Below are 23030 nucleotides of genomic sequence, written 5' to 3' on the forward strand. Positions count from 1 at the left end.
AACCATCCAATGGCTCCCCCCTCCTTCAGAGTAAAAGCCCACGTCCTTACACGTGACCTAGCCCCCTTGTGGCATATTATATACTCATCCGCAACGATTTTATATCCAACTCTTAACCTCCCTTCCCTGCTCAAGGATCATACATTCCCAACCACTGCCAAGGAAGCAGACGTTCCTCCCCCGTTAGCAGGACTGACCATGTGATTTGCTTGGGCCTATGGAATATAAGCAGAAAGGACAGGACGCCCGAGCCACGGAGAAGACAGAGGAGGCTTTACACAGTTCTGGTAGCTCTCTCGCTTTTTACTCCGCCACGAAAGTGGGAGCTGTCAAATAGGGGCTGCTTCTCCAGCCTGAGTCCCAGAATAAGGCCTGAAGCAGCAGCCCACTCACAATCACAATACAGAACATAAGAAGAAATAAACATTCGTTGTTGTGTGTTACTGAGATCCGCGGGACATTTATTACCCTAGCAGAGCTGACTAATATATGCCCTCATCAGCTCTCTGACCAACTTCATCTCCTAGTCCCCCTATTCACTCTGCTCCAGCCATCACGACCTTCCTGCTGTTCTCTTAAATGTGCCAAGCATATTCCTGCCCCGGAACTGTCTGCCTCCCCTCTAGAATGTAAGCTGTAGCAGGGCAAGGCTTTTGCCTGTTTTGTTCACTGCTGTATTCCTAACAGCTAGGACAGCCTCTGGTGCCTCAAAATTGCTCAGTAAGTATTTGTGGTGGTGAAGGTATGTGTGTATATGGGGGTAGGGGGAGTCCAGCTGGTGCCCAGAGTGTTTTGAGTGTTTTAAGTCAAATGCAGCTGAAATAGAATATGGAGAGGGGTACATTGATAAAGAATTTTCTGAGAAAAGGACTAGGTCCAAGATTTGAAATTATACTAAGGCCGAGAGGAGGGCTGGAGGATGCTTGACCGGCTGGAAAGTTGGGTCAGAGCCATTCATTGCAGGATATTTAAAAAGGAGAAATTCCCAAATGTCAGAATCATAAAACGCTGAATAAATCATAAAATCCTACCTTTCTAGGTAAAGACAATGATTTTAAATAATTTCATTCGTAATGAAACACAGTGAACAGTTACCACTGAAAGCCAAGGGACAGTCTTGTACAAAGATTACAAGTGTGAGCACTGGGGCCAGACTGGGTGGGCTCACACCCTGACTCTACCACTCACACTTTGTGTATCCCCTCATGCAAGGTTCCTGGCCTCTGTTTTCACCATATAAAATGGGGATGAGGATAAAAATATTCATAAAATGCTTATCTAAAAGGGTAGCTCCAATTAAATAAAAAATACATGTGAAGTACTTAGGACTGTGTCTGGCACATAGTAAACACTCAACAAACATGAGCTATCATTATTACCTTTGGAAAAAATACATGTGAAAAATCTGAAGTAAAAAATGTAGATCACAAATACACCCCACACACACTTTGGTCCAGATTTAGTAATCAAGAGATGAAGCATAAAATGAAAGTCAGGATATTCTGACTGTGGACTATGAAATAATTTTCAATCTATATTGGGTTATTAAAATGAGGCAACCAGGGGCGTCTGGGTGGCGCAATCGTTTGAGCGTCTGACTCTTGGTTTTGGCTCAGGTCGTGATCTCAGGGTGGTGAGATCGAGCCCCACATCAGGCTCTGCACTCAGTGCAGAGTCTGCTTGAGATTCTGTCTCTCCCTCTCCCTCTGTCCCTACCCTCGTGCTTTCTCTCTCTCAAATAAATAAATCTTTTTTAAAAAATGAGGCAACCAGTCTGTCATGACTGAGTTGAGGACGATACTTTATTTCATTAAATCATCACAACCATCTTGTGAGGTAGGTTTGATTATTATCGTCCCCTTAAACATGAATAAACTGAGTCTCTGAAGGTATATAATTTGCCAAGCATCACTCAGCTGGTAAAAGGCAGAGTCTATTTTTCAACCTTGCTGCTCAGACACCTGAAATCACACTCCTAACCCTCTAACAAGATGAGACAGGGGTGACCATGGAGATGACAAGGACTCGATGTGATAGCAAATGACCTCAGCGAAAACTGATGAACAGTTCCACGGAAAACTTTTGGAGGCACTCTCTGACAGCACAAACAAGGACACAGTGGTTACATGCTAGGACACAAGTACTATTTAAATTATGTTAACTTTAAAAATTATGTACGTATATGCATGTTCTGGGCCTGTGCCTGCCTGTGGACGTCCAGCCTGTCTTTGTTGCCGGAGCAGCTGCTGGGGAGCTGGGCATGGGGCAGCAGACAGCAACTCCCTGGGATGGGAACAGCCCCAAGAGGCTGGGGATCCAGTGTCCTCTGTCCTGCTTCCACGGCGGGCCCTATGGCTGAAACCTCAAAGGGTTGGCAGGTGGCTTCTGTGTGCTTCAGCTGAAAGGCTCCACTGAAATGGTAAGATCTTATCAGTAAAATTGTTGTTGCGATAAACCTTTGGTCACAGAACACCCATTCTATGAAGACACATGTCGCCGTAACCAAAGGCAAGGCTTAGGAAACATATTCTTATGTTTTGCTAAATGATAATGCTTATTATTTGAAACTGTAACACAGAATTTACTAATGACATTCTCTCTGTATGCAGCCTAAGTCAGAACCATGGCTCCAAAATCTCAAAAACAAAAGAGCTCAGCTGGCCGAAAAAAACCAAAATGGGGCAAAACCAAACAAACGTTACCTGGTAGGATTGTTTTTTCATTAATGGGATTTTTATGGATCTAGTATTTGTATCTATATTAGCCACCAAAATGACTGTGGTTTAATGTATCAAATAATGAAATAGTTTTGATGTCATAAAGTCAACCACATATGGAATTTAAAGTATGGAGACTTATTCTTATTTTTGATTCATTTCATTATAATACCTGTTAAATGTCATATAATGAATGCCATAGCAAATGTATCACTAAGAGAGAATTGTGTGAAAAAAGATAATTATTCAAATTCTATTTAATCATGCATAAAATAGTTTAAATCTTCATTGTATATTTGTTTATGTTTCGTGCTTTGAGGCTGGTAAAAGACTGTAATAAACTTATAATGTTTACTTGATTCAAAAATGTAAATGTGACATCATTTTATTATATTCTAGATAGGGAAGAAACAGAACCTATAAATATGGAGAGCATGGGTAAGTGGAAATTTAATTTAGAATTTATGACCCCAGTTTTATAATATCTTAATATGCAATGAGCAAACAAAAATACAAATTGAAGTGCTTGATCAAGATGTACATGGGCTAAAATTACATTATATCATTTAGAATATAAAGTGAAAAATTTTGAAAAAAGAATAAAAAGAGTGGGAGAGAGAATTTCAAACTGAGAAATAGACTTGAACCAAGCAGTCTCTCACAAATCTAACAGGGTATGGTTATGGAAGAGACTAGAAAGTTAGTCTGCAAGTTATTACTTTCATTAGAATAATATTTTTAAGACTCTGGCTTGTGGTCAATATTTATCTGTACCTCATGGTAAGATTCAAGTATTTCAAGTAAAGAGGCTAATTTTTAAGCAAATAAACTAGAACTTAGACAACCAAGTTAATGTTGCTCCTACTTTTAGAGGCTAAATAATCTTATGCCAACAGGATCTTTTGTTTTGGTTGTTGAAACTTTCCTCTTAGATTGGACTTAAGTGATGCCCTTCATGTTTAGAGACAGAGAGGAAACAGTGAGGGTTGGGGAGGAGGAAGATCTAAAAGCCTTGTAGGCTGTTGTAAGGGCTCTGACTCTGAGTCATGTAGGATGGAGGTTACTCAAGTGGTATTTAAGCAGAGGAGTGATGGGATCTGACTTGTTTTGAAAGTGTCACCCTGGCTACCTACCCTAATTCTGAAATTAAAGTACAGTCAATTCTTGTTTTTCTTGGAAGTTCTATACAGTTGCTGCAAACACTGAATTAGCAAATATTGAGCTATTTTTCCTAGGGTAAATACAGAGTTAGGTTCCTTTGAGCGTCTGGTCACAACATTTTCATTAGCCAATCAATACATAAACTTGTTTTATGTGTGTCACCCTGGCTACCTAGCTGAGAACTTCAGGGACAGAAGTAGAGACCAGGCAGAAAGCTGTTGCAGGAACCTAGGAAAGAGAAGGTGGTGGCTTGGGCCAGGGTGGTAGAGGGGTGGTGGGGATGGCAGGAGGATGTCAGCTGACAGTAAATGGCACTGGAACAGGGCACTCTGCCCAATAAATACTTTATTGAATTAATGAATATACCACTCAAAAACTTGAAAGTCCTCTTTCACACCTTTCTCCCTTCAACACCTCCCCATCCCCAATGAAACCATTCCACCTCTAAAATATATCCCATCCACTTCACCTTATGTCCACATCCGCAACCTTAGTCCAGACCTCCACACCTCTCATCTGGGTTGGTTCCTTAGCCCCCAGTTGGTATCACTGCTTCCACTCACTCTCCTTCAATCTATTCTGCATACCACCTGGTCATGTGTCTTTCCTGCTTAAACTCTCTCAGGGCTTTACTTTGCCATTATGCCAGTCCTGGTTCTGCCTTCCTTTCTTTCTCTCTCTCTGTCTCTGTCTCTCTCCTCTCTCCCCGCCCCCCCACCCCAACCTAGAGCCCACTGGCCTTGCTTAACACAGAGCACATCAAAGTTATTCCTGCCTCAGGGCCTTTGCTCTTGCTACTCCTGATACCTGGATAGAGCTTCCCCCAGATCTTTATGTATCTATCTCTTTTTCAACATTCAGATCTAGACTCCAATCCCACCTCTGCAAGAGGACTTCCTTGACCTCTCCTTCACCTAGTATCATTTTATTGCCTTCATAGCACTTACCCTAATTCTGAAATTAAAGTACAGTCAATTCTTGTTTTTCTTGGAAGTTCTATACAGTTGCTGCAAACACTGAATTAGCAAATATTGAGCTATTTTTCCTAGGGTAAATACAGAGTTAGGTTCCTTTGAGCGTCTGGTCACAACATTTTCATTAGCCAATCAATACATAAACTTGTTTTATGTGTGTTTCTGTTTAAAGACACCTTATTTAATATATATTGTTAATTCATTAACATTGAACTCATGGCCAATGGCACTATAACTCATGTCTAAACGATGCTTTTCTAAGACCCGTATTTTCTCCATAAGGCACATCCCAGCCTTCTTGCATTTAGGAATGCTAGATAGCCCTTCGGCACTATGCTTGGGGGCCATTTTAACTGGCAAAATCACCAACGGAAAAAGTACAGAAATGTGAAAAATGTGGCACTAAATAGTGGGAAGGACACTTGTTTACAGTTTGAGGGCTGATACAAGATGGAGAGCATCACCTTGTTTGACCTCAGCTGGGAACGTGCCCATTGGGCACCTCAAACTTTTTGCCACCGTAAGCATGGCCACTGATGACGGTAAAAGCACCGTGATTACTGATGTTGGGGTTATACATTTTTGTATTGTTTTATTTTTTAAATATGGACTGCTTCACAAATCTGTGTGTCACCCTTGCACAGGGGGGGCATGCTAATCTTCTCTGTATCGTCCCAATCTTCGTATATGTGCTGCCAAAGCGAGCACAGGGTTACAAATAAGTTTTAGCAAGTGAATCTGCAAATACAAAATCCATGAATAATGAAGATTGTATTTATTTCTTTATGCATTTATAATCTATTTTCACACACACCTGGCTGGCCGTTGTGCACACTCACCCTCACTCACACACGCACATGCACACGTGTACTCCCGGGGAACAGAAACTCCCTTGTACACCACTGTACTCCAATGCCTAGAAGAGATCTTGACACATAATAAGCACTCAGCAAATATTTGTTGATTGATTTGTTGAATAAATGAATGAAAAAATGGCTTTCCCTATTCTTCTCATCTAAAGAGACCACCACCACTCCCACTCTCCTTAGTTCTAAGTTCTACCTTTCACCCTGTTTTCTCCAAGTAGCACTTGTGATGATTTGTACTTCTGTATTTCTGAGTGTATTTGTCTGTTTAATGTCTGTCTCCCCCCTCTAGATAATCTAACCCTAGTACCAACACCATGATTTTACATAGTAATTGCTCAATAAGTATGTCTTGACTAAATGTGTTGACTGGCAAGAAAATCCATGAACCTGAGAATGGGGCCTGATGGAGATATTTCTGCAGAAAGTAAATGGGATGAAAAATAGATGTCTATTTATTTAAGGAGAAAAAAACCCAAAGCCTCAGTATGTTGTAGTGAGACTTGAAAGTAGGTGTTGATTTACCTAATACTAGAACATCTCTCCTCTACCCCCCAGACCTTCCAGGGCAACATTAGGACCCCTCTGACTTCCTTGCTGTGGGGTCCTGACATTGTCAACTGTTACTCAGGGCTTGTGGCTCATGCCCCAGGGAACTGGGATTCCCTTTCCTTCCTAGAACCAAGGGAACGACAAACTAACTAAAAAACTGTTGCCTAAGGGTCTAAAGGGCAATGTCTAGAGGTTTCTAGAAAATAGATGTAATTTTTACATTTAGCTAACATACATGGAGCAACACCTTTGTGCCAGGCACACTCCTCTCATCTGTTTATCTCTGTGAAGTAGGCAGTATTATGGCCATGACATAGATGGAGGTGCTGTGACTCCCAAAATTAAATAATTTACCCAAATTCTAAGTCATGTTTAAATAATTTACCCAAATTCTGAGTCATGGGCTCAGTTGTTAAGCGTCTGCCTTCGGCTCAGGTCATGATCCCAGGGTCCTGGGATCAAATCCCACATCGGGCTTCCCTTGCTCAGCAGGGAGCCTGCTTCTCCCTCTCCCTCTGCCTGCGGCTTCCCCTGCTAGTGCTTGCGCTCTCTCGCTCTCTCTCTCTCTGTCAAATAAATAAATAAATAAAATCTTCTAAAAAATTATTTTAAAAAATGCAGGGCAACTGATGTATATTGAGGGCTCTGGTCTGTAGGGCACGGGACTCTTCCTTGTACACACAGTAAGATTGTGAGGAGTGAGTTATGTAGAGCTTGAGTCTGTCTGTGGCTCCTGCTCTATCAGCTACCAGGTCAGTAACTGCCATTGACTGCATCCTGTGGAGTGTAATCTGTCACCTCCCAACCACGTGTGAGGAAGGAGCAGGACCCTCTCCTGTGCTCTGCTGTGTCCACACATTAGAAGGAAAGTATAGCATGGTAGTAAGAGTGCAGGGACCTTAGTTTGGATCCCAGCTCCCCCATTTCCAACTCCCAAGGAGAGAAAAATGGCAGTTTGTCCCTAATTTATGAACAACTTGTATTCCAAATGTTTATTATGCCAACTGACTGCAATTTGGAATATATTTCCACATATACTCAACGTTATGCATATGGTCATTAACCCTGCCCCCAAATTACCTGAATAATTGTATCATAGAGCCACTAGGGTGGGGGGGGGTAAATATTTCTGTAGGAAAATAAGCCCCAAATTCCACTCTGAGAGGCCACATGCACTTCTCCACTTGCTAGCACATCTGTTGAGCAGTAAGAGAAAAGATGTCAGGACGTCTAGGCGTATAGGGTCTGGAGAAGAAGAGAGTGGACTCTGGGACCTTGGGAGGGAGAGTTGGGGGAGGAAGTTTTGGGGGTAGATGCAGAGCTGAGACTGGGACTGTGGAAGCTGGTGGTGATAAAAAGGATAAGAAAATGAGAAGACAGCTTGAGATAGAGGAAATAGAGCACCCTTTTAATAGAGGCTCTCTCTTGAGAGGTAGTATTACAGATAATTGTTATTTTCTTCCTTTTTTCTTTTTTTGACATTTTCTGTAATGGATATACTTACTTTAAAAATAAGAGCAATGATTTTTAAAGCCTTTTAAAATTTTAACCAAGACAATTATTTAAAGCAAACAATTGCCTGTTTCCTCTTAATATTTTAAGTGGTTTTATTTAATGTCCAAATTCTACTTTGCGTTCCCCAGGTCATCCAGAAATCTATCCTTTAGTATTAACTACCCAGACCCAGGAAATATTTAACTGTCGAATAGACGAAGATATCACAGATGAACAACCTTATAAACTTATCAAAAAAGAAGATATTTTTGCAGACTTTCAGAACAGAGCTGCAGTATCTGATTTCCATCCAGTCAAAAAAGTTATCCAGGTAAGTATAACATCCCTCTTTATTTTTTAGTCCTGCCTCAAGAGGTTTCTGGTACATAATAACAAAAGGCAGAGAGATTGTTGAGTTCAAATCTGTGGCATTCCCCCCGCCCCCCACCCCCGGCCCCAGTTATGTTAGACAAATGCTAGCTTGCCCACACCTCCTTTGGAATCCTGCTTGATAATCCTCTGTGAAAAGTCACCTATCAGTGACTGACTCTTACTTCACACCCAGAAAAGCTTATCCTTGCCCACTTTCAATTAGAATAGGAATCTACTCTTATTTTCCCATAATGCTTTAATTTTTTAATTCATAATTTTGGTCTGATTTGTCTCCAAACATGCTACTGAGCACCAATGTCAAATAAAAGGAATGCTTCTTTTTTTTCCTGTTAGAAATAAAATTGTGTAGTAAATTTCCCTAGACCTACTGAGTTTTAAGAGCTTTGTTAATAGAATAATTTTACAACCTGGGATTATGAGCCATAGATTAGCACTATGGTGGTTATCTTTTATGATTGATTAGAAAAATATCAATTTTGTATCTGAATAAACTGAAAGAAAACTGACCTTCTCTTTTGATTATATTCCTATAGGAATATCCTGGAGATGAGCTTCTGGTTGTTTATGACAAAGACTTCAAATATGGACTTAACTTTTATCTTATTGGAACTGAAGAGGGCAAAGAAAACTATTTAAATGTAAGCAGATGCCAAGTCCTTGCATTTTGTTGGTTGTTGGAGGGAAGGAATACCTCTGGGGGAGACCTATACATGGTTTTGATTATTCTTGTTCAGTTCTCTTTCCCTGGGACCTAGACCAGGTTCTGGCACTTAGAGTAGGTAAGAGATGAGCTAAATCAAACACCTCAGAGTAACAGATACTCTACTTATTTGCCTTTTATTGTCCCAATGAGAGTAGAAACAATAAATCGGGAGTAGTATTGCTCTTGGCCACTCTTTGTCCCATACTCCTGGTTCTCCTCTTGCCATCTCCATGACTTTGGGTAAGTTACTGAACCACTTGTCTGCAAAATGGTGGCACCAATAGTATCTATTTCTGGGGCTGTTGTAAAAATTAAATGGGCTTTTTTTTTTTTCCTTTTGCTTAGTTTCCTTCTCCTAGTTGAAAAACATGAACCAAGAATAAAGAAAATAGGAAGTGCTTAATTTATACAAACATAAAGTTTATTGCAAAATATTCACATGCAGCTATAACTTACTTTTGGTCATATATTTTAGAGTGCTATTTATTTTACTCTAGTCCCCAGAAGTACCAGAAGAACAGGAAGAATATAAAGAGCATATTCCAGAAGATGTATACATTTATAAGCCACCTATCTCTAAACCATGGGTTTCTTTGGGCAGTGAAAAAGAAATTGCGGAAGAATTGGTTAAGGAATCTACAAAGCAGGTCAGAGGCGTGGATATGATCTTCAGTGTGCTTACCTCTCTATAATGCTGAACAACACTGATTCCTGAGGGATCTGTAAGGTTTGCTATGTTTGCCAATGGGGATGTGGTATTTCCTTTGATAGAAGAATGGTCATTGTTTGGGGTATTTGGGTATTAAGGGTAGAACTGTATTCCCCAAAAGAGATATGTTGAAGTCCTAATACCCAGTATCTCAGAAGGTGACCCTATTAGGAAATGGGTGTCACTAATCCAATATGACTGGTGTCCTTATAAAAAGATGGCCATTCAAAGACACACAGACATAGGGAGAACACCATGTGAAGAAGGAAGCAGAAATAGGAGTGATGGATCTACAAGCCAGGGAACAGCAAGGATTGCTGGCTGTCACCAGAAGCTAGGAGAGAGGCAAGGAACGGATTCTCCCTGAGAGCCCTTAAAAGGAACAAACCCTTCAACACCTGGATCTCAGACTTCATTCCTGTTGTTTTAAGCCACCCAGGCTGTGGCCCTTGGTTACAGCAGCCAGAGGAACCTGACACAGTGGCATTCCAAGAGCAGCCCCTGAGAAGAAGATTTGTATGTGAGTGATTTATTATGAAAGTGCACCATAGAAGAATAGGAAAAGCAGCAGGACAGGGACATAGCAGAAGTCCTACAAGGATGCAATCTCAGGCAAAGGGCCAGTAGAGAAAAGGCTTTAGCTTGAACCCCTAGAGGAACTCTGGAGTGTAAATGACACCTGCGTTGTCCCAAAGAGAAGCAAAGGAGATGGGCTTACACATATCTCCCACCAGTCCAACACTAGTGAGTGCCAGTCACTTCCTATTCTTTTTACCTTTGTACCAAAGTGCTCCCAGGTAGCTAGAGCAGTGCTCTGCAGAAGAGCAGCAGGGGGTGGCCCTGAAAATGGAAAGCACACAGAGCTGGAGGTATAGTATAGCAAAGTATAGAAAGAGATTTGAGGGCCACCTGGGTGGCTTAGTTGGTTAAGCACCTGCCTTTGGCTCAGGTCATGATCTCAGGGTCCTGGGATAGAGCCCCGCGTCTGGCTCCCTGCTCAGTGGGGAGGCTGTGTCTCCCTCTGCTTATGCTCTCTCTCATTCTCTCTCTCTCAAATAAATAAATTTTTGAAGGAAGGAAGGAAGGAAGGAAGGAAGGAAGGAAAGAAAGAAAGAAAGAAAGAAAGAAAGAAAGAAAGAAAGAAAGAAAGAAAAGAAAGAAAGAGAGAGAGAGAGAGAAAGAAAGAGAGAAAGAAAGATTTGAGAGGATCTGAGCAGAGCACCAGTATTGTCAACCAAACATCCACTTTTCCATGGACTTGATTCTGTTACTTTTACTGCTCACATGTGTTGCAGATTACATATATGATTTCTCGAAAACGAAGTGAGTTTGGAGCGCCAATTAAGTTCAGTGACCAAAATGCTTCCAGTGTAAAAGATGCCTATATTGAATGTACAGCCTACCCAGATAGACATTTTGCCCTTAAGCAACTTGAGAAAGATGTTGGCATGCAAGTAGTCCCCAAAGTCAAGGACACAAGCACCCAAACAAGATGGTAAGTATGCGATGGGGTTGTATATTTTCAAAGGCAATTACAGTAAAATTTAGCAACATCCATGCTTATTTTGAAAGATCTTTATAATAAATAGAAATGGATTGACAATGACAACATAGATCTTCACAGAGCAATTCAGGCAGATCTAATTATACTCAACAATACCTTTTAAAATCTCAATAGGAAAATAAATAAACATAAATAAATAAAATCTCAATAGGAGAAGGAGAGACAAGCCTGTAAGAGTGTAAACACTATGAAGTAGGACAATATTGATGCTGTCAATAAGCACACTCCTGCTTTCAGAGCAGGGGCCCTGTGGTCTCTCGCCTTTGCCTCCTAACCACTCTATTCCACCACCCAAGTGATCATTCTCCCATATCAAAGCAGATTGTGTTAGGTCACTGCCTAAATCTCCTCTTTGGCTCCGCATGGCATCCAGAGCCCTTGGGATGGCATGAGATCCTCCTTCTTCCATGACAAGGCATTGTCTGCCACTCCAGCCTTGGCACCCTGTTCTGAAACAAGCTCTTGTGCTCCAGCCCCATGGGCTGTTTCCAGCTTCCAGAATGTCTGCTTTTCCACATCTTCCTGCCTCTGCCCATGCTGCTCCTCTTACATTAGCCTACAGTTGAGCCACATCATCTAACACAAACCTACTTTATAATAAAGGGTTGAATATCTCATGTAATTTATTAAATACTGAAAGTGAAAAACAGGATGGTTGTGTGGGTACAGAATGATTGTTGGTGAATGGATTGTTCACCCTCATGATCGTGTGGCTGCCTGGGAGCTCTGGCCCCCTGCCACTGCCCAGCATCATGAGAGAAGATCGTACAGCAGATCACTAGCCCAGGACGATTCCAAATCCAAAATTCAAAGTACAGTTTCTACTGAATGCATATTACTTTCACTCCATGCTGAAGTAAAAAAATCACAAGTGGACGCATCATCAGTTGGGGGCCATCTATAAAAGCAATAACCCCCATTGCTATCTACCCCCTTACTCTATTTGTCTTCATGTTATTATCATCACTTGATATGTGTTGGTCATTGTCATTCTTCTCTCACCTCTGCGCCCACCCTGCCTTAAAATTTAAGCTCTATGACACAGGAACTTTGTCTATTTTGTTTATTTCCACATCCTCAACTCCTAGGATATTTCCTGACATACATTTATGAAATGGAGGAAGGAAGGGGGAAGAGATGGTTGGAGTTAAAGAAGAATGCGCAGAACAGATGACTGATTTGATTTCACAGTGTCAAGAGAGGGCTATGAAATATGCAGTGACCAGGAGAATCAGGAATCAGCAGTGTGGAGTGAAATATAAAACATGTTTTTCAAATCTATGTAAACCAACAAGTCAGAAACCATAAAAATGCAGTGATAAAGTCAGGGCACATACACATCAATCAATACCAGGGGTCGGAATAAGAAATAGGTCAGAAACAAGGGAGGCAGATGAATAGGCCAGAATTAAGGAAGGTAAAAAAGAAAGACAGGATCAGTAGTCAAGTCTGGACAGAGAATCAGGACACCAGAGATCCACAAATACCAAGAAGTGAGGCTGAGACAGGAGGGAGAGAGGTGAGACATTAGTACCAAAGACACTTAAACTATGAGACAAATTTCTAAGCCAAGCCAGCCAGAGACTTTTCCTATGTTCCTGCCAGGGTGCGGAAAAGTAACGAGAATGAGTCAGCCAGGATAGACTTGGCAGGTAGACTCAGAAGAGGACAGGGAACTTCCAACAACAGGAACCCAAACCAGAAGACTCTAGATTTAGTAGCTTCTCAATGAATGCTGACTCATACCAAGTGACAGTTGTATCTATATAGATGGAGTGAAAGATGAGAAGTAAGTGAGGGTCTTGACCCATGAGATGAAAACAAAATATATGAATCAAAAGGTTCAAATCTAGGATGCTGGGAGAATGCTGGTACTCCTTACCAAGATCAGGAAATCAGGAAAGGTAGCTAGTCTGGGGTGGAGAGGCTGAGAGATAACAATTGTGGTGGAAGTTAAAAAAAAAAAAAGAATCAAAGGTGAGGTTCAAAGAGGACGACAGTGAAAGCAAATGTTCACTGTGTTCTTCCCACACACTAGGCATTCTTCTAAGCACTTGGCATGCAGCAACTCAATTCTCACAACTGCCCTCTGAGGTAGGCACTATCCCCATTTTACAAATAAAGAAACTGAGGCAAAGCCAGGTTAAAAATGAAAGCTCAATGTTTGGAACATAATTTAAATCTGAAGCAATAACAAATAGATCTGCTGAGAAATAACAAAACAAATCACATTGAAAAAGTAGGAGTGATTTAGTCATGTTGCTTCATGGATGAAACCCCTTAGGTGCCATGTAATTTCTTACTTAATCCTACCTAGAGGATACTAATGTGTGCTAAAAATTAAGAGGTGAAGCTAAGATTTGAACCCAAGTCTCTCTGGTTCCAATACCAACATTCTTTCTTTCCAGCACTCTGCTTTATGCTACGGATACTGGGCTACTTAGGAGAAAAAAGCATGAATTCTTTATTAAACATAAAACTCTCTTTACGCTTTGTTTCATTACTCTTCACTTAATATATTTGCCTCTCACAGAGATGTTTTACTAACATTTATCCAACACAGATTAAATACAACCTAATATTTTTTTGAGCACTTACAGTGGGCTAGGCACTGTTTTAAAAGCTTTGCATGTATTAACGCATTCAATTTACAATGACTCTAGGAGCCAGCTACTTTGAGAATTTCATTTAAAGATGAATAAACAGACACAGAGAGGTTAAATAATTAGCTTGGGGTCACAAGGCTTGTTAGTGATAAAATCAGGCTTCAAAACCAGGCAGTGTGTCACCAGAATACACACTCTTAATGACTGTGACACACGACCTTTCTATAGCCCCCTACCCTAAGATCAAGGAGCTCACCTGGTCCAGCGGGGGAGAGTGCCAATGCCCAGATGCAACAGGATATGTTCAAGGGTGCAGGTGAGCACTGAGGGCAGACTGGATGGAATAAGCTTTCTCCCAGAGATCACGTTGCCATCACTGCTGAAATGTAAATTGTTTTTAGTTTTGTATATAGAGAGCAGAGTTTCTCAGTCTCAACCCTACTGACATTTTGGGCTGGATAATCCTCTTTTATGGAAGGCCGTCTTGTACGTTGTAGGGTATTAAACAGCATCCCTGGATTCTACTCACTATATGCCGGTAGCACATTCCAGTTGTGATAACCGAAAATGTTCCTGGATGTGGCCAAAAGTTCCCAGGGTGTGGGGGTGGGGTAGGACTGCACTGGTTAAGAAACATTGATTTAATGAAATGAAGAGCAAGAGAATGATGAACAAATGTGGCAAAGTGTTAATAGCGGATGAATCTGGGTGAAGAGTGTATGAGAGTTCCTTAGATCCTTCTTACAACTTTTCTGTAAGTTAAAAATATCTAAATAAAAATTTTAAAAAATAAGAACTTCTTGATTATGTTGGAAACAAATACATAAATACTCAAAGTATTTCAAAAAGGCAGTTAATATCAATTATCTAGGATAAAGAAAAAAATTCAATATATAGAATTTAAATAAAAAGATAGTATCTTATTACCATTACAGAAAGAAACCTTTGACCTGTCACAAGCTATATTTACTTTCCTTTGTTCTAATTTTTGGTATTCGATTTTCTTTTAATATATTAGGACATATCCCAAAAATGCCATTACACAATATTATCCAAGAGAATTATCAGAGGAGGAAAAAGAGACATTTGGACAATCAAAGCCTTTGAGTGACTTTCTTAACAACACATGTATAAGGTAAGAACTGTCTATTAAATTTTTAAAATAAAACAAAATGTGTATGTGTACCTATAGCGATAGGTCTTAAAAAGCAACTCGGTCCATGGTGTCTAGTTAGAGAGTATGAAGAGTTATCAGATATGCATGACCATGTGACAACATTCTCAGCCTTTCCTTTCTATTGCCAGGCAACATCCTAGACCTCCCAAGCTAGGGCCACACCAGTGTTCACCTGCGAGACGTATACAGTTGAGTGTGTGAGGATGTTTTCCTAATGGCAAATTAACATCTATTTACCCTGGTTCTTTTATTTAAGTCTTTCTTCTCCACTCCCTACTCCCCTTCTTAGCTTCATTAACTTGTATAAGATTGCAAAGATGAGGATGCAGGGGATGTGGAAGATGATCATGATGGTGATGATCTTTGTAAATGATAACCTGAATTCGATTCACATGTACCTTTGTACATCTTATCCCTTGCCACTAATTCCTGTGTTGCTGCCACTCTTACTGAATCTGAGAGAGAGGTGTCTTCAGAAACATCCCCCCCCCACACACACACACACTGTTAATAGGACCCTGGGGTTTCTAAACCAGAGAAGAGCTTGACAAGGTCTCATCAAGTCAACATCAGAGTTCAGAGAAGTGGAGCCAGTGATGGACAGGTCTGCCAGGTGTACCCTGTAGGTTGGTTTCCATGTCTTTCCAAAATTAAAAATTTTTTGGTCGAATTCATACATAGCCCATATTAAGTTTTTGCATTTTTAAGAAAACACCATTAATTCTTTGAGACTTTTAAATATCCTGAAAATTCCAACAACTCTCGAAAGTTGTTACTTATGTCTGGGGGGAATCTGGTTCAAAAATTCACCAGAGATGCAAAGAGAGTGCATTAAACTAGATAAAATACTTTATGTATGTATAGTTTTATTTACTCCAGGTTAAGGCTTCTTGTGAAGTTTAGTAAAATGTAGAACAAAGATAGATGTTCCATCAATGCCTGATGACTAACAGCTGTTCAACAGCTGTCCCTTGCTGACTTGTCATACTTTAGCTAGCTTGCCTGCTATTTCCCTGTGCCAGCCACCAGAATGACTATGGAATCAAAGCTTGGAGAGCGGAGGGGACACAGTGGCTGTTAACAAAGAGACAGAAACCCAGAGGCAGGAACACAGTCTCTCCTCACAGGATTTCCGTACTAGTTGGTCTCTGGAGAAGATATTAAACATGCAGAAAAACTGTATATCTCATGGCAAGGGTAGGGGACACACTACAAGGCAGAATTCCATGAAACCTCCAGAAATTGCCAGAGGTTCAATGTTTTAAAAAGGGGGTTGCAGTTTTGTGGACTCTGCTGGTTGATTAGGGGAAATGAAAATCAGGTGAGTTTACTTCGGACTTTGAAGCAAGCCTCATTTTTTTTTTTTGTTATTGTATCTTTTTAAAAACTTTTTTATTGTTATGTTAATCCCCATACATTACATCATTAGTTTTAGATGTAGTGTTCCATGATTCATTGTTTGTGCATAACACCCAGTGCTCCATGCAGAACATGCCCTCTTTAATACCCATCATCAAGGCCTCATTTTCTTGTCTGGTGACAAATGCATTTCTGTTTAGGCTACAAAACTAAACAACAAAAACAGAAAAACAGAGTGCATAACTATTTGCCACTCATTTACCGGAAGCATGCTATAGTTTTTCCAGTGGGGCAATGAGAAAGAAACAAGAAAACCTAAGGTTTCTGTTTCCCCATATCAAAATTTAGTCCTTAAAATTTTTCCTGATAAGAATATTAAAAATGAGAAGTCTGTGTACAATCCATTTCAAAGCCATAAATGGCCTATAGCCAATTCTTAATTATCCACATGGTGTATTATCTTTAGACCTGGGTGTTTATTCTTCCCTTTCAGTTACCATGCTTACTGAGAGAGGAATAGTAAACAGTTTTATAGTTCCCTCTCTGAGATGTGGGAAGAAGAAGCCAGAACTATAAGAAAAAGAGGAAAATTGGCACAGGAATTATAATAGCACCGGTGAAGAATAAATAAACCCACAAATATATCACTGCCATGTTTCCCACTCTAAAACTGTTTAAGGTTTATTCAATTTTTTTAAAAGTTAATATAAGGCTGGTTTTGATCTGGGAATAGTGCCCTTTTAGAAATGAGTTCTTTCTTAAAGAATTTTATCCATAAAGAACCTAAGGGAAGCAGTATTTGCAAAAGAAGGAAATGATAAGAAAGGAAAGAGAACTTCAAGGGATTCTCAAAGCAACTAAAAAACATTTGGTTTTGAGTTTTAAAAAAAAAAACTTAAAAAAAATACGGGAGCGTCTGGATGGCTCAGTTGGTTAAGCGTCTGACTCTTGATTTCAGCTCAGGTCCTGGGATCGAGCCCCAAGTCAGGCTCCATGCTCAGCTTGGAGTCCGCTTGAGATTCTCTCCCTCTCCCTCCCCCCCAGCTCTCACTCCCTATCTCTCTCTCTAAAATAATAAATAAATAAAACCTTAAAAAAAAAAAGTACTTACAGGCTCTAACTCAGACGACGGTTTTGCCAGCCTCCACTTCATCACCCTCAGAAACTGGAGTGCAGGAAAATAAAGAAACAGGAAACCAGAGAAAAGGTGCTGTCTTCACTTCTCCCTTGTGAATTAGTTCCCAGTTCAGGCTGAGAGGGAAGAATCAGGAAATCAGATCAAAGGCCCTGGCTTTAGCTTGTCTCTTGGGAATTTCTTTCTCATTTAGGCTGAAACAGGAAGAAAAAAAAAAAAACCCACAAGATTTTGAAAAAGCTAACAAATGCTTCTACTTGAAGCTCCAGGCTGCGAAGCTAGCCCTCGTGGGTGTTTAAACGTGCATGTGAATCACCTGGGTATCTTGTCAACATGTGGACTCTGATTCAGTAAATTCAGGGTGGAGTCTGTGACTCCTTTTTTGGCAAACTCTAGGTCATGATGGTGCTGGGGGCCCATAGACCACACTTTAAGTAGCAAGGTCCTAGTTTGGAAGGTAAAATACAAGAAGAATTTAACCAAGAGTACCCAATTAAGCAGTGGACGGTAGTGTTAATTCTTAACAATAGAGGTATTAAAGGTCACCCTGTTTAATTACATTCTTAGGAGTATCTATTATAATATTTAGAGTTTATATTTAATTGTCTAAGGAGGGTTTTTTTTCTTATTTGAGGAAATTCATACTCAAGAACCACTCTTTCAGCTTACCATACCTATTAAAAAACCAAGCTATTTGGACCCTCAATCATTAGGGTAAAACGTTGGGTGACATCCTAATTGTGGGAAAGCTCCAGAGGCCTTGTGAGTGAGCTGAGCTTTCAAACCAAGCATATACAGGGGCAATAAACATGACAGAAACTTACAGCAATTTTTGTTTTGTTTTGTTTTTTGTTTATGGTACCGCTTCTTTCAAGAATATACCTCATTTTCATGGGGCGCCTGGGTGGCTTCTTCCCCCACACCCTGCCCCCTGTCCCACTGTATCCAATTGCCTATGGAAGCCATTTGAAACTTCAGAATGGGGCGCCTGGGTGGCTCAGTTGGTTAAGCGACTGCCTTCGGCTCAGGTCATGATCCTGGAGTCCCGGGATCGAGTCCCGCATTGGGCTCCCTGCTCGGCGGGGAGTCTGCTTCTCCCTCTGACCCTCCCCCCTCTCATGCTCTCTGTCTCTCATTCTCTCTCTCTCAAATAAATAAAATAAAATCTTTAAAAAAAAAAAAGAATATACCTCATTTTCATATCATAAGCAAGTGACTGAGTAATGGTGAAATACATTAGTCAAACTCACAGAAAACAGAAAATCTAAAAAACAATATTTATACGCAAACATAGACACAACTACTTGAAGGCTCAGGAGAGTGACCAAAAGTTAGCAGAAACTAGAGGGGAGAAGGATGAGATTTGCAAGTTTGCAGTGCTTTTTCTATAATTATTGCCTAATCCATAGGAGGCTCAGGTGACAGGTCTGTGAGTGGTAGAATAACCAAATAGTCAGGGGAAAGTCATGGAAGGAAGGGAGCCCCAGATAAGCCAAGACCCCAGATCTACCTAAAAAATCTAATCAGATCCTAGGCTGTAGACTAAAGTGCTCATTTTTAGGGGAAGCTCTAGGGGAGTCCAGAACAACCAGCATCTAGAAGCTGAAAAAGTGAGCAGAGATTTCAGCTGTTGTTCTATACAAAGAAGATAGAATTTGGAGTTTGAGTCCAGAACAAATTTCACTTTTCAGAGGGAAAAAAAGAGAATCCAGGTCTCTACAACATATCATTTATAACAACCACTTTCATTAAATATGTAAAGTCTCTAACCATGTGAAGAAGCAGGAAAATGGGACTCTAAAGTTCTTCCTGATACCACCTCTGGTACCAAACGAGGGTTTTTTTCCCCCCAACACCAAATAGTATCCTCTCCCACATCAATTCTCTCTCTGGAGTTCTCTATCTGGAGTTAGTGCAGACTCCACAAGTTAAGGGGCTTAGTCCCACAAGCCTGCCCCAACTTCAGACGCCAGTCTCAAGTCCCAGGGGGGCTATGCTTCTGACTGACCAGCTATAAATCAGTTTGATAATTCTCCAGAATGACTCACTTAACTCAGGAAAGTGCTCTCCTTACTCTTACCGGTTCATTGTAAAGGATACAACTCAGGAGCAGCCAAATGGAAGAGATGCACAGGACAAGTGATTGGGGGTGGGAGGTTGGGAGAGACGCGCTAGGTTCCCAGCACTTTCGAGTATTCACTGAATTTGGAGCTCTTATAGTAACTTTTAAAACAGGAGCCAGTCAAGTCAGGGCCCTAGGCTACTAAGAGATGAGCCTAGCACTCAGATTGTTCTTGAAAGGGCAGTGTTAGCCTTGTTAGCAGGATAATTCTTAATTTGAGGGATTGTATCATGCATTGCAGATTTAGTAATAGAATTAAACACAGTAGCACCTCCCAGGCACTGTGATAACTAAAACCACCACCACCACACACCTACACACACACACACACACACACACACACCACACTTCTAACCTCCAAATCTCCCCTTGAGAATCTTTTATTTTAAATTTTATATATACAATATATACATATATATTCTAATCCTGATTAATACATAACCCTAAATATATATGTATATATATAATCCTAATGATATATTTGTATAGTAATTAGTATATATGAATATTCAGTACTGAATATGGCTAAGAAAATTGCCTTTTCTGTCTGTTTGGGGTTTTCAGGAAGCGAATGAGACCGAGTTTAAAATAGAGGTTTGCTGAGCGTCCCGCTGTGTAAAATTTTTTTTTAAAGGAATCAGGATTGGGCAAGGAGAGCTTCAGCAAGGTCTAGGCCAACCCCTGCAGGGAGCTCCAGCGGGAAGACGGCCTGTGGGAGGAGTCCGGCAGGAGGTAGAGCGGGGCAGGCCCCGTGTCCCTGCAGCTGCAAGCTCAGTTATGGGCCTGGGCGAGCACATCCTCAGCCTGGAAGCCCGGGTAGATCACGAAGGTGCTCCAGGCCATCAGCTAACAGCCTCCTGGCACTAGAAGTTCTGAGTAGCACACAGCTATGAGGTTTTTTTCTCTTAAGGCATTTATTTCACATGGGGTTAATCGTCAGTTACCAAATATAATTGAGAACATTTTTTTCTTTCCATATAAATGAAGGAGGATCTGCTGAAAGACCTGTCATTGAATAGTAAAATCCAGTGTCTTGGGTTTTTTTGTTTGCTTTTTTAAACAAAATAGTGTTGAAATAGCCCTGCAGCAAAATGAAATCATGAACACATTTATTGATGACTGGAAGTGCCTGGCAGAAGAAGAAAGCTCCTTTGGAGACAAAACCGATACGCACCTGAAAGAGTACCAGTCCTTTACCGACCTCCATAACCTGACAGAGAAGATGATCACCTCCGTCTCGTGGCATCCGACCATCTACGGTGAGATGAACAGGACAGTGGTTCTCTTTTGTGATGGCACAGAAATAGTCTGTGGCTTTTCTAGTAAAATGACAAACTAGCTCAGTTTCTCAGTTGCAGTAAGACCACTTCCAGCTGCAAAGTGCACCCGCTGAGCACTTTCGGCACCCCTGCCATCCTGTGTTCTCCCAGCACCTCACTGTGGTCTCTACAAGGACAGAACCAGAGCTTAAGCCAGGGAAGTGATGGCTCAGGTCACCTAGCCGGTGCAGTGCTGAATCTGGATTTGCCTCAGCCTGTTGGGACTCCCAAGGCTAGCTCCTTTTCCCGCCCTCCACCCCTCCCTTCACATGCTCTTCCTATCTGATTAACGGACAAGAGAGGAAACACACCTCCCTTAAATCACTCAGCAGCCAAGGGAGGGGGGACCCAGTGCAGGTGGAACCACATGCAGATGGAACCACGAAGAGAAAAAGGTCTTTTCCCTCTTTTTTCCTCCTCCTCTCCCCCGCAGTGGCCCTTCTCAATCTCTCTCTCTCTCTCTCTCTCTCTCACACACACACACACACAATTCATACTAAATCTTTGAAGTCCATTGTTTATTTTATATTAACAGTACATCTCAGTTTGGACTGACCACCTTTCAAGTGCTAAATAAGCAACATGTGGCTACTGGCTACCGTATTACCCAGTAGAACTCTAGGAAAACTCTTGGTCTCTTACTGAATGTATTTATTCAAGTTTCATCAAAATGGAAATGAATAGTGACCACGTTGAGCAGCAAAACCTAAAAACATTTCTCTATGTACCGTTGCTGCAGATTTTAACTTCGAATTGTGTTTCAATCAGGCCTAATAGCTGTGTCTGTGGCTGTACGACTCTCCCTTGAAGAGAGAGTCCAGTTTTCTGGTAAACTGTTGCTGCAACCATCACTGATTCTTTTCTGGAGTTTCTCGGATCCCATACATCCTCAGGTAATTAAGGACAGGTGTCCACATAGTCTAAACATTTCGAAAACTATGTTCACATTTATCTTTAGCAGTTTTAATTGCAAAGTACTTTATAACCAGTTAATATGGTAAGTGCTGGTAAAGTTAAGCTTTCTTCAATTCAGAATTTGTCATCAATTTGAGCAAAACTAAAGTTTACACTTAGTTTATTGAAAAGGTTTATTGAACAAATCAACATGTTATTTTCAGAAACGATTTTAAGAGGACTGTTAAAAAGCAAACACTTTCATGGGCTTTATTTAAATACTATTTGTTCAAATGCAAATAGATTTTAATTTCACATGAATTTCCTCAGTTCTGAGGATCACCAGTAGGTGACAGTGATGAGTACAGACGCCTGTGTGGGAAATAATGGGGAGGGGTGCAGACTACGGCCCTGGAGAGTGGACAGCCCATCTGGGGGGATACTACTCTTCAGCTCTCTTGTTGCCAGGTGGTCTTACTTGGTTTAAAGAATCCAGATCAGATTTTTTGAGTGAAATCTCCCAATTTTTAAATAGTTCAACTAAAACCAAACCAAACACATAATTCAAATAAAACAAGTCTGAGGACTAGGTTTGCCCCACAGGGTTCTATTTCTATCAGCTGCTCAAAAAGAGTTTTGCTTAGGGGAGGGTGCTTTATAGTGTTAGATTAAGTTTTTTTAATGTACTTAAATATAATATTTTGTTTCTATAAAGTATTATATATCTAAGGATTTCCCTAATAAACCCTAGCCTTTCCTCCTAACTTCTTCCCTAATTTATCTGAATTCAGGCAGTTTTACTATAATAGATTCTAGTATTTTAATTATTATAGACCTAGAGATCAAAATGACAGATCTCTAGTTCTTTCCTATCAGCCTAATTACCACAAAAATGGTAAGTAGGGGTTTTCTAACATTTTCTAGTGGACTAGGATTACTCTCCAGTCCACATCATGGAAGTGTGGCTGAACTTTCACGTAAATTAGGAAGAGGAAAAAAGGACCCTCTCCTTTATTTTGAAGACTAGCTTTAAAAGACAAGCAAATAATTTCTTAAAGAAATAATGCAAATGATTTCTTTTGTCTTTGTTCTATCAAAACTATAGGACAATATTTAAAAAAAAATTTTTTTTTTAAATTTTATTGGGGCGCCTGGGTGGCTCAGTTGGTTAAGCGACTGCCTTCAGCTCAGGTCATGATCCTGGAGTCCTGGGATCGAGTCCCGCATCGGGCTCCCTGCTCGGCAGGGAGTCTGCTTCTCCTTCTGACCCTCCCCCCTCTCATGT

General features: G+C 40.7%; 1 protein-coding gene and 1 non-coding gene across 2 annotated transcripts in view; one reads left to right on the forward strand and one right to left on the reverse strand.

Moving 5' to 3' along the window:
- Positions 1-5378: 5378 nt before the first annotated feature.
- DNAI3 (dynein axonemal intermediate chain 3) overlaps positions 5379-23030 on the forward strand; it is a 56817-nt gene continuing 39165 nt past the window's right edge. Inside the window, exons 1-8 of the mRNA XM_081817090.1 lie at positions 5379-5394; positions 7914-8095; positions 8691-8795; positions 9358-9507; positions 10865-11064; positions 14758-14874; positions 20601-20791; positions 21620-21744. Coding sequence (XP_081673216.1) covers positions 5379-5394; positions 7914-8095; positions 8691-8795; positions 9358-9507; positions 10865-11064; positions 14758-14874; positions 20601-20791; positions 21620-21744 — 1086 coding nt within the window. The remainder of the gene's footprint in view (positions 5395-7913; positions 8096-8690; positions 8796-9357; positions 9508-10864; positions 11065-14757; positions 14875-20600; positions 20792-21619; positions 21745-23030) is intronic.
- On the reverse strand, positions 5452-5560 carry LOC115943459 (U6 spliceosomal RNA). The gene has a single exon (XR_004078039.1). It is a non-coding gene; the product is annotated as a U6 spliceosomal RNA (small nuclear RNA).

The sequence above is a fragment of the Leptonychotes weddellii genome, chromosome 4, assembly GCF_054177405.1.
Source record: "Leptonychotes weddellii isolate Sample4059 chromosome 4, ASM5417740v2, whole genome shotgun sequence".
Lineage (NCBI taxonomy): Eukaryota > Metazoa > Chordata > Mammalia > Carnivora > Phocidae > Leptonychotes > Leptonychotes weddellii.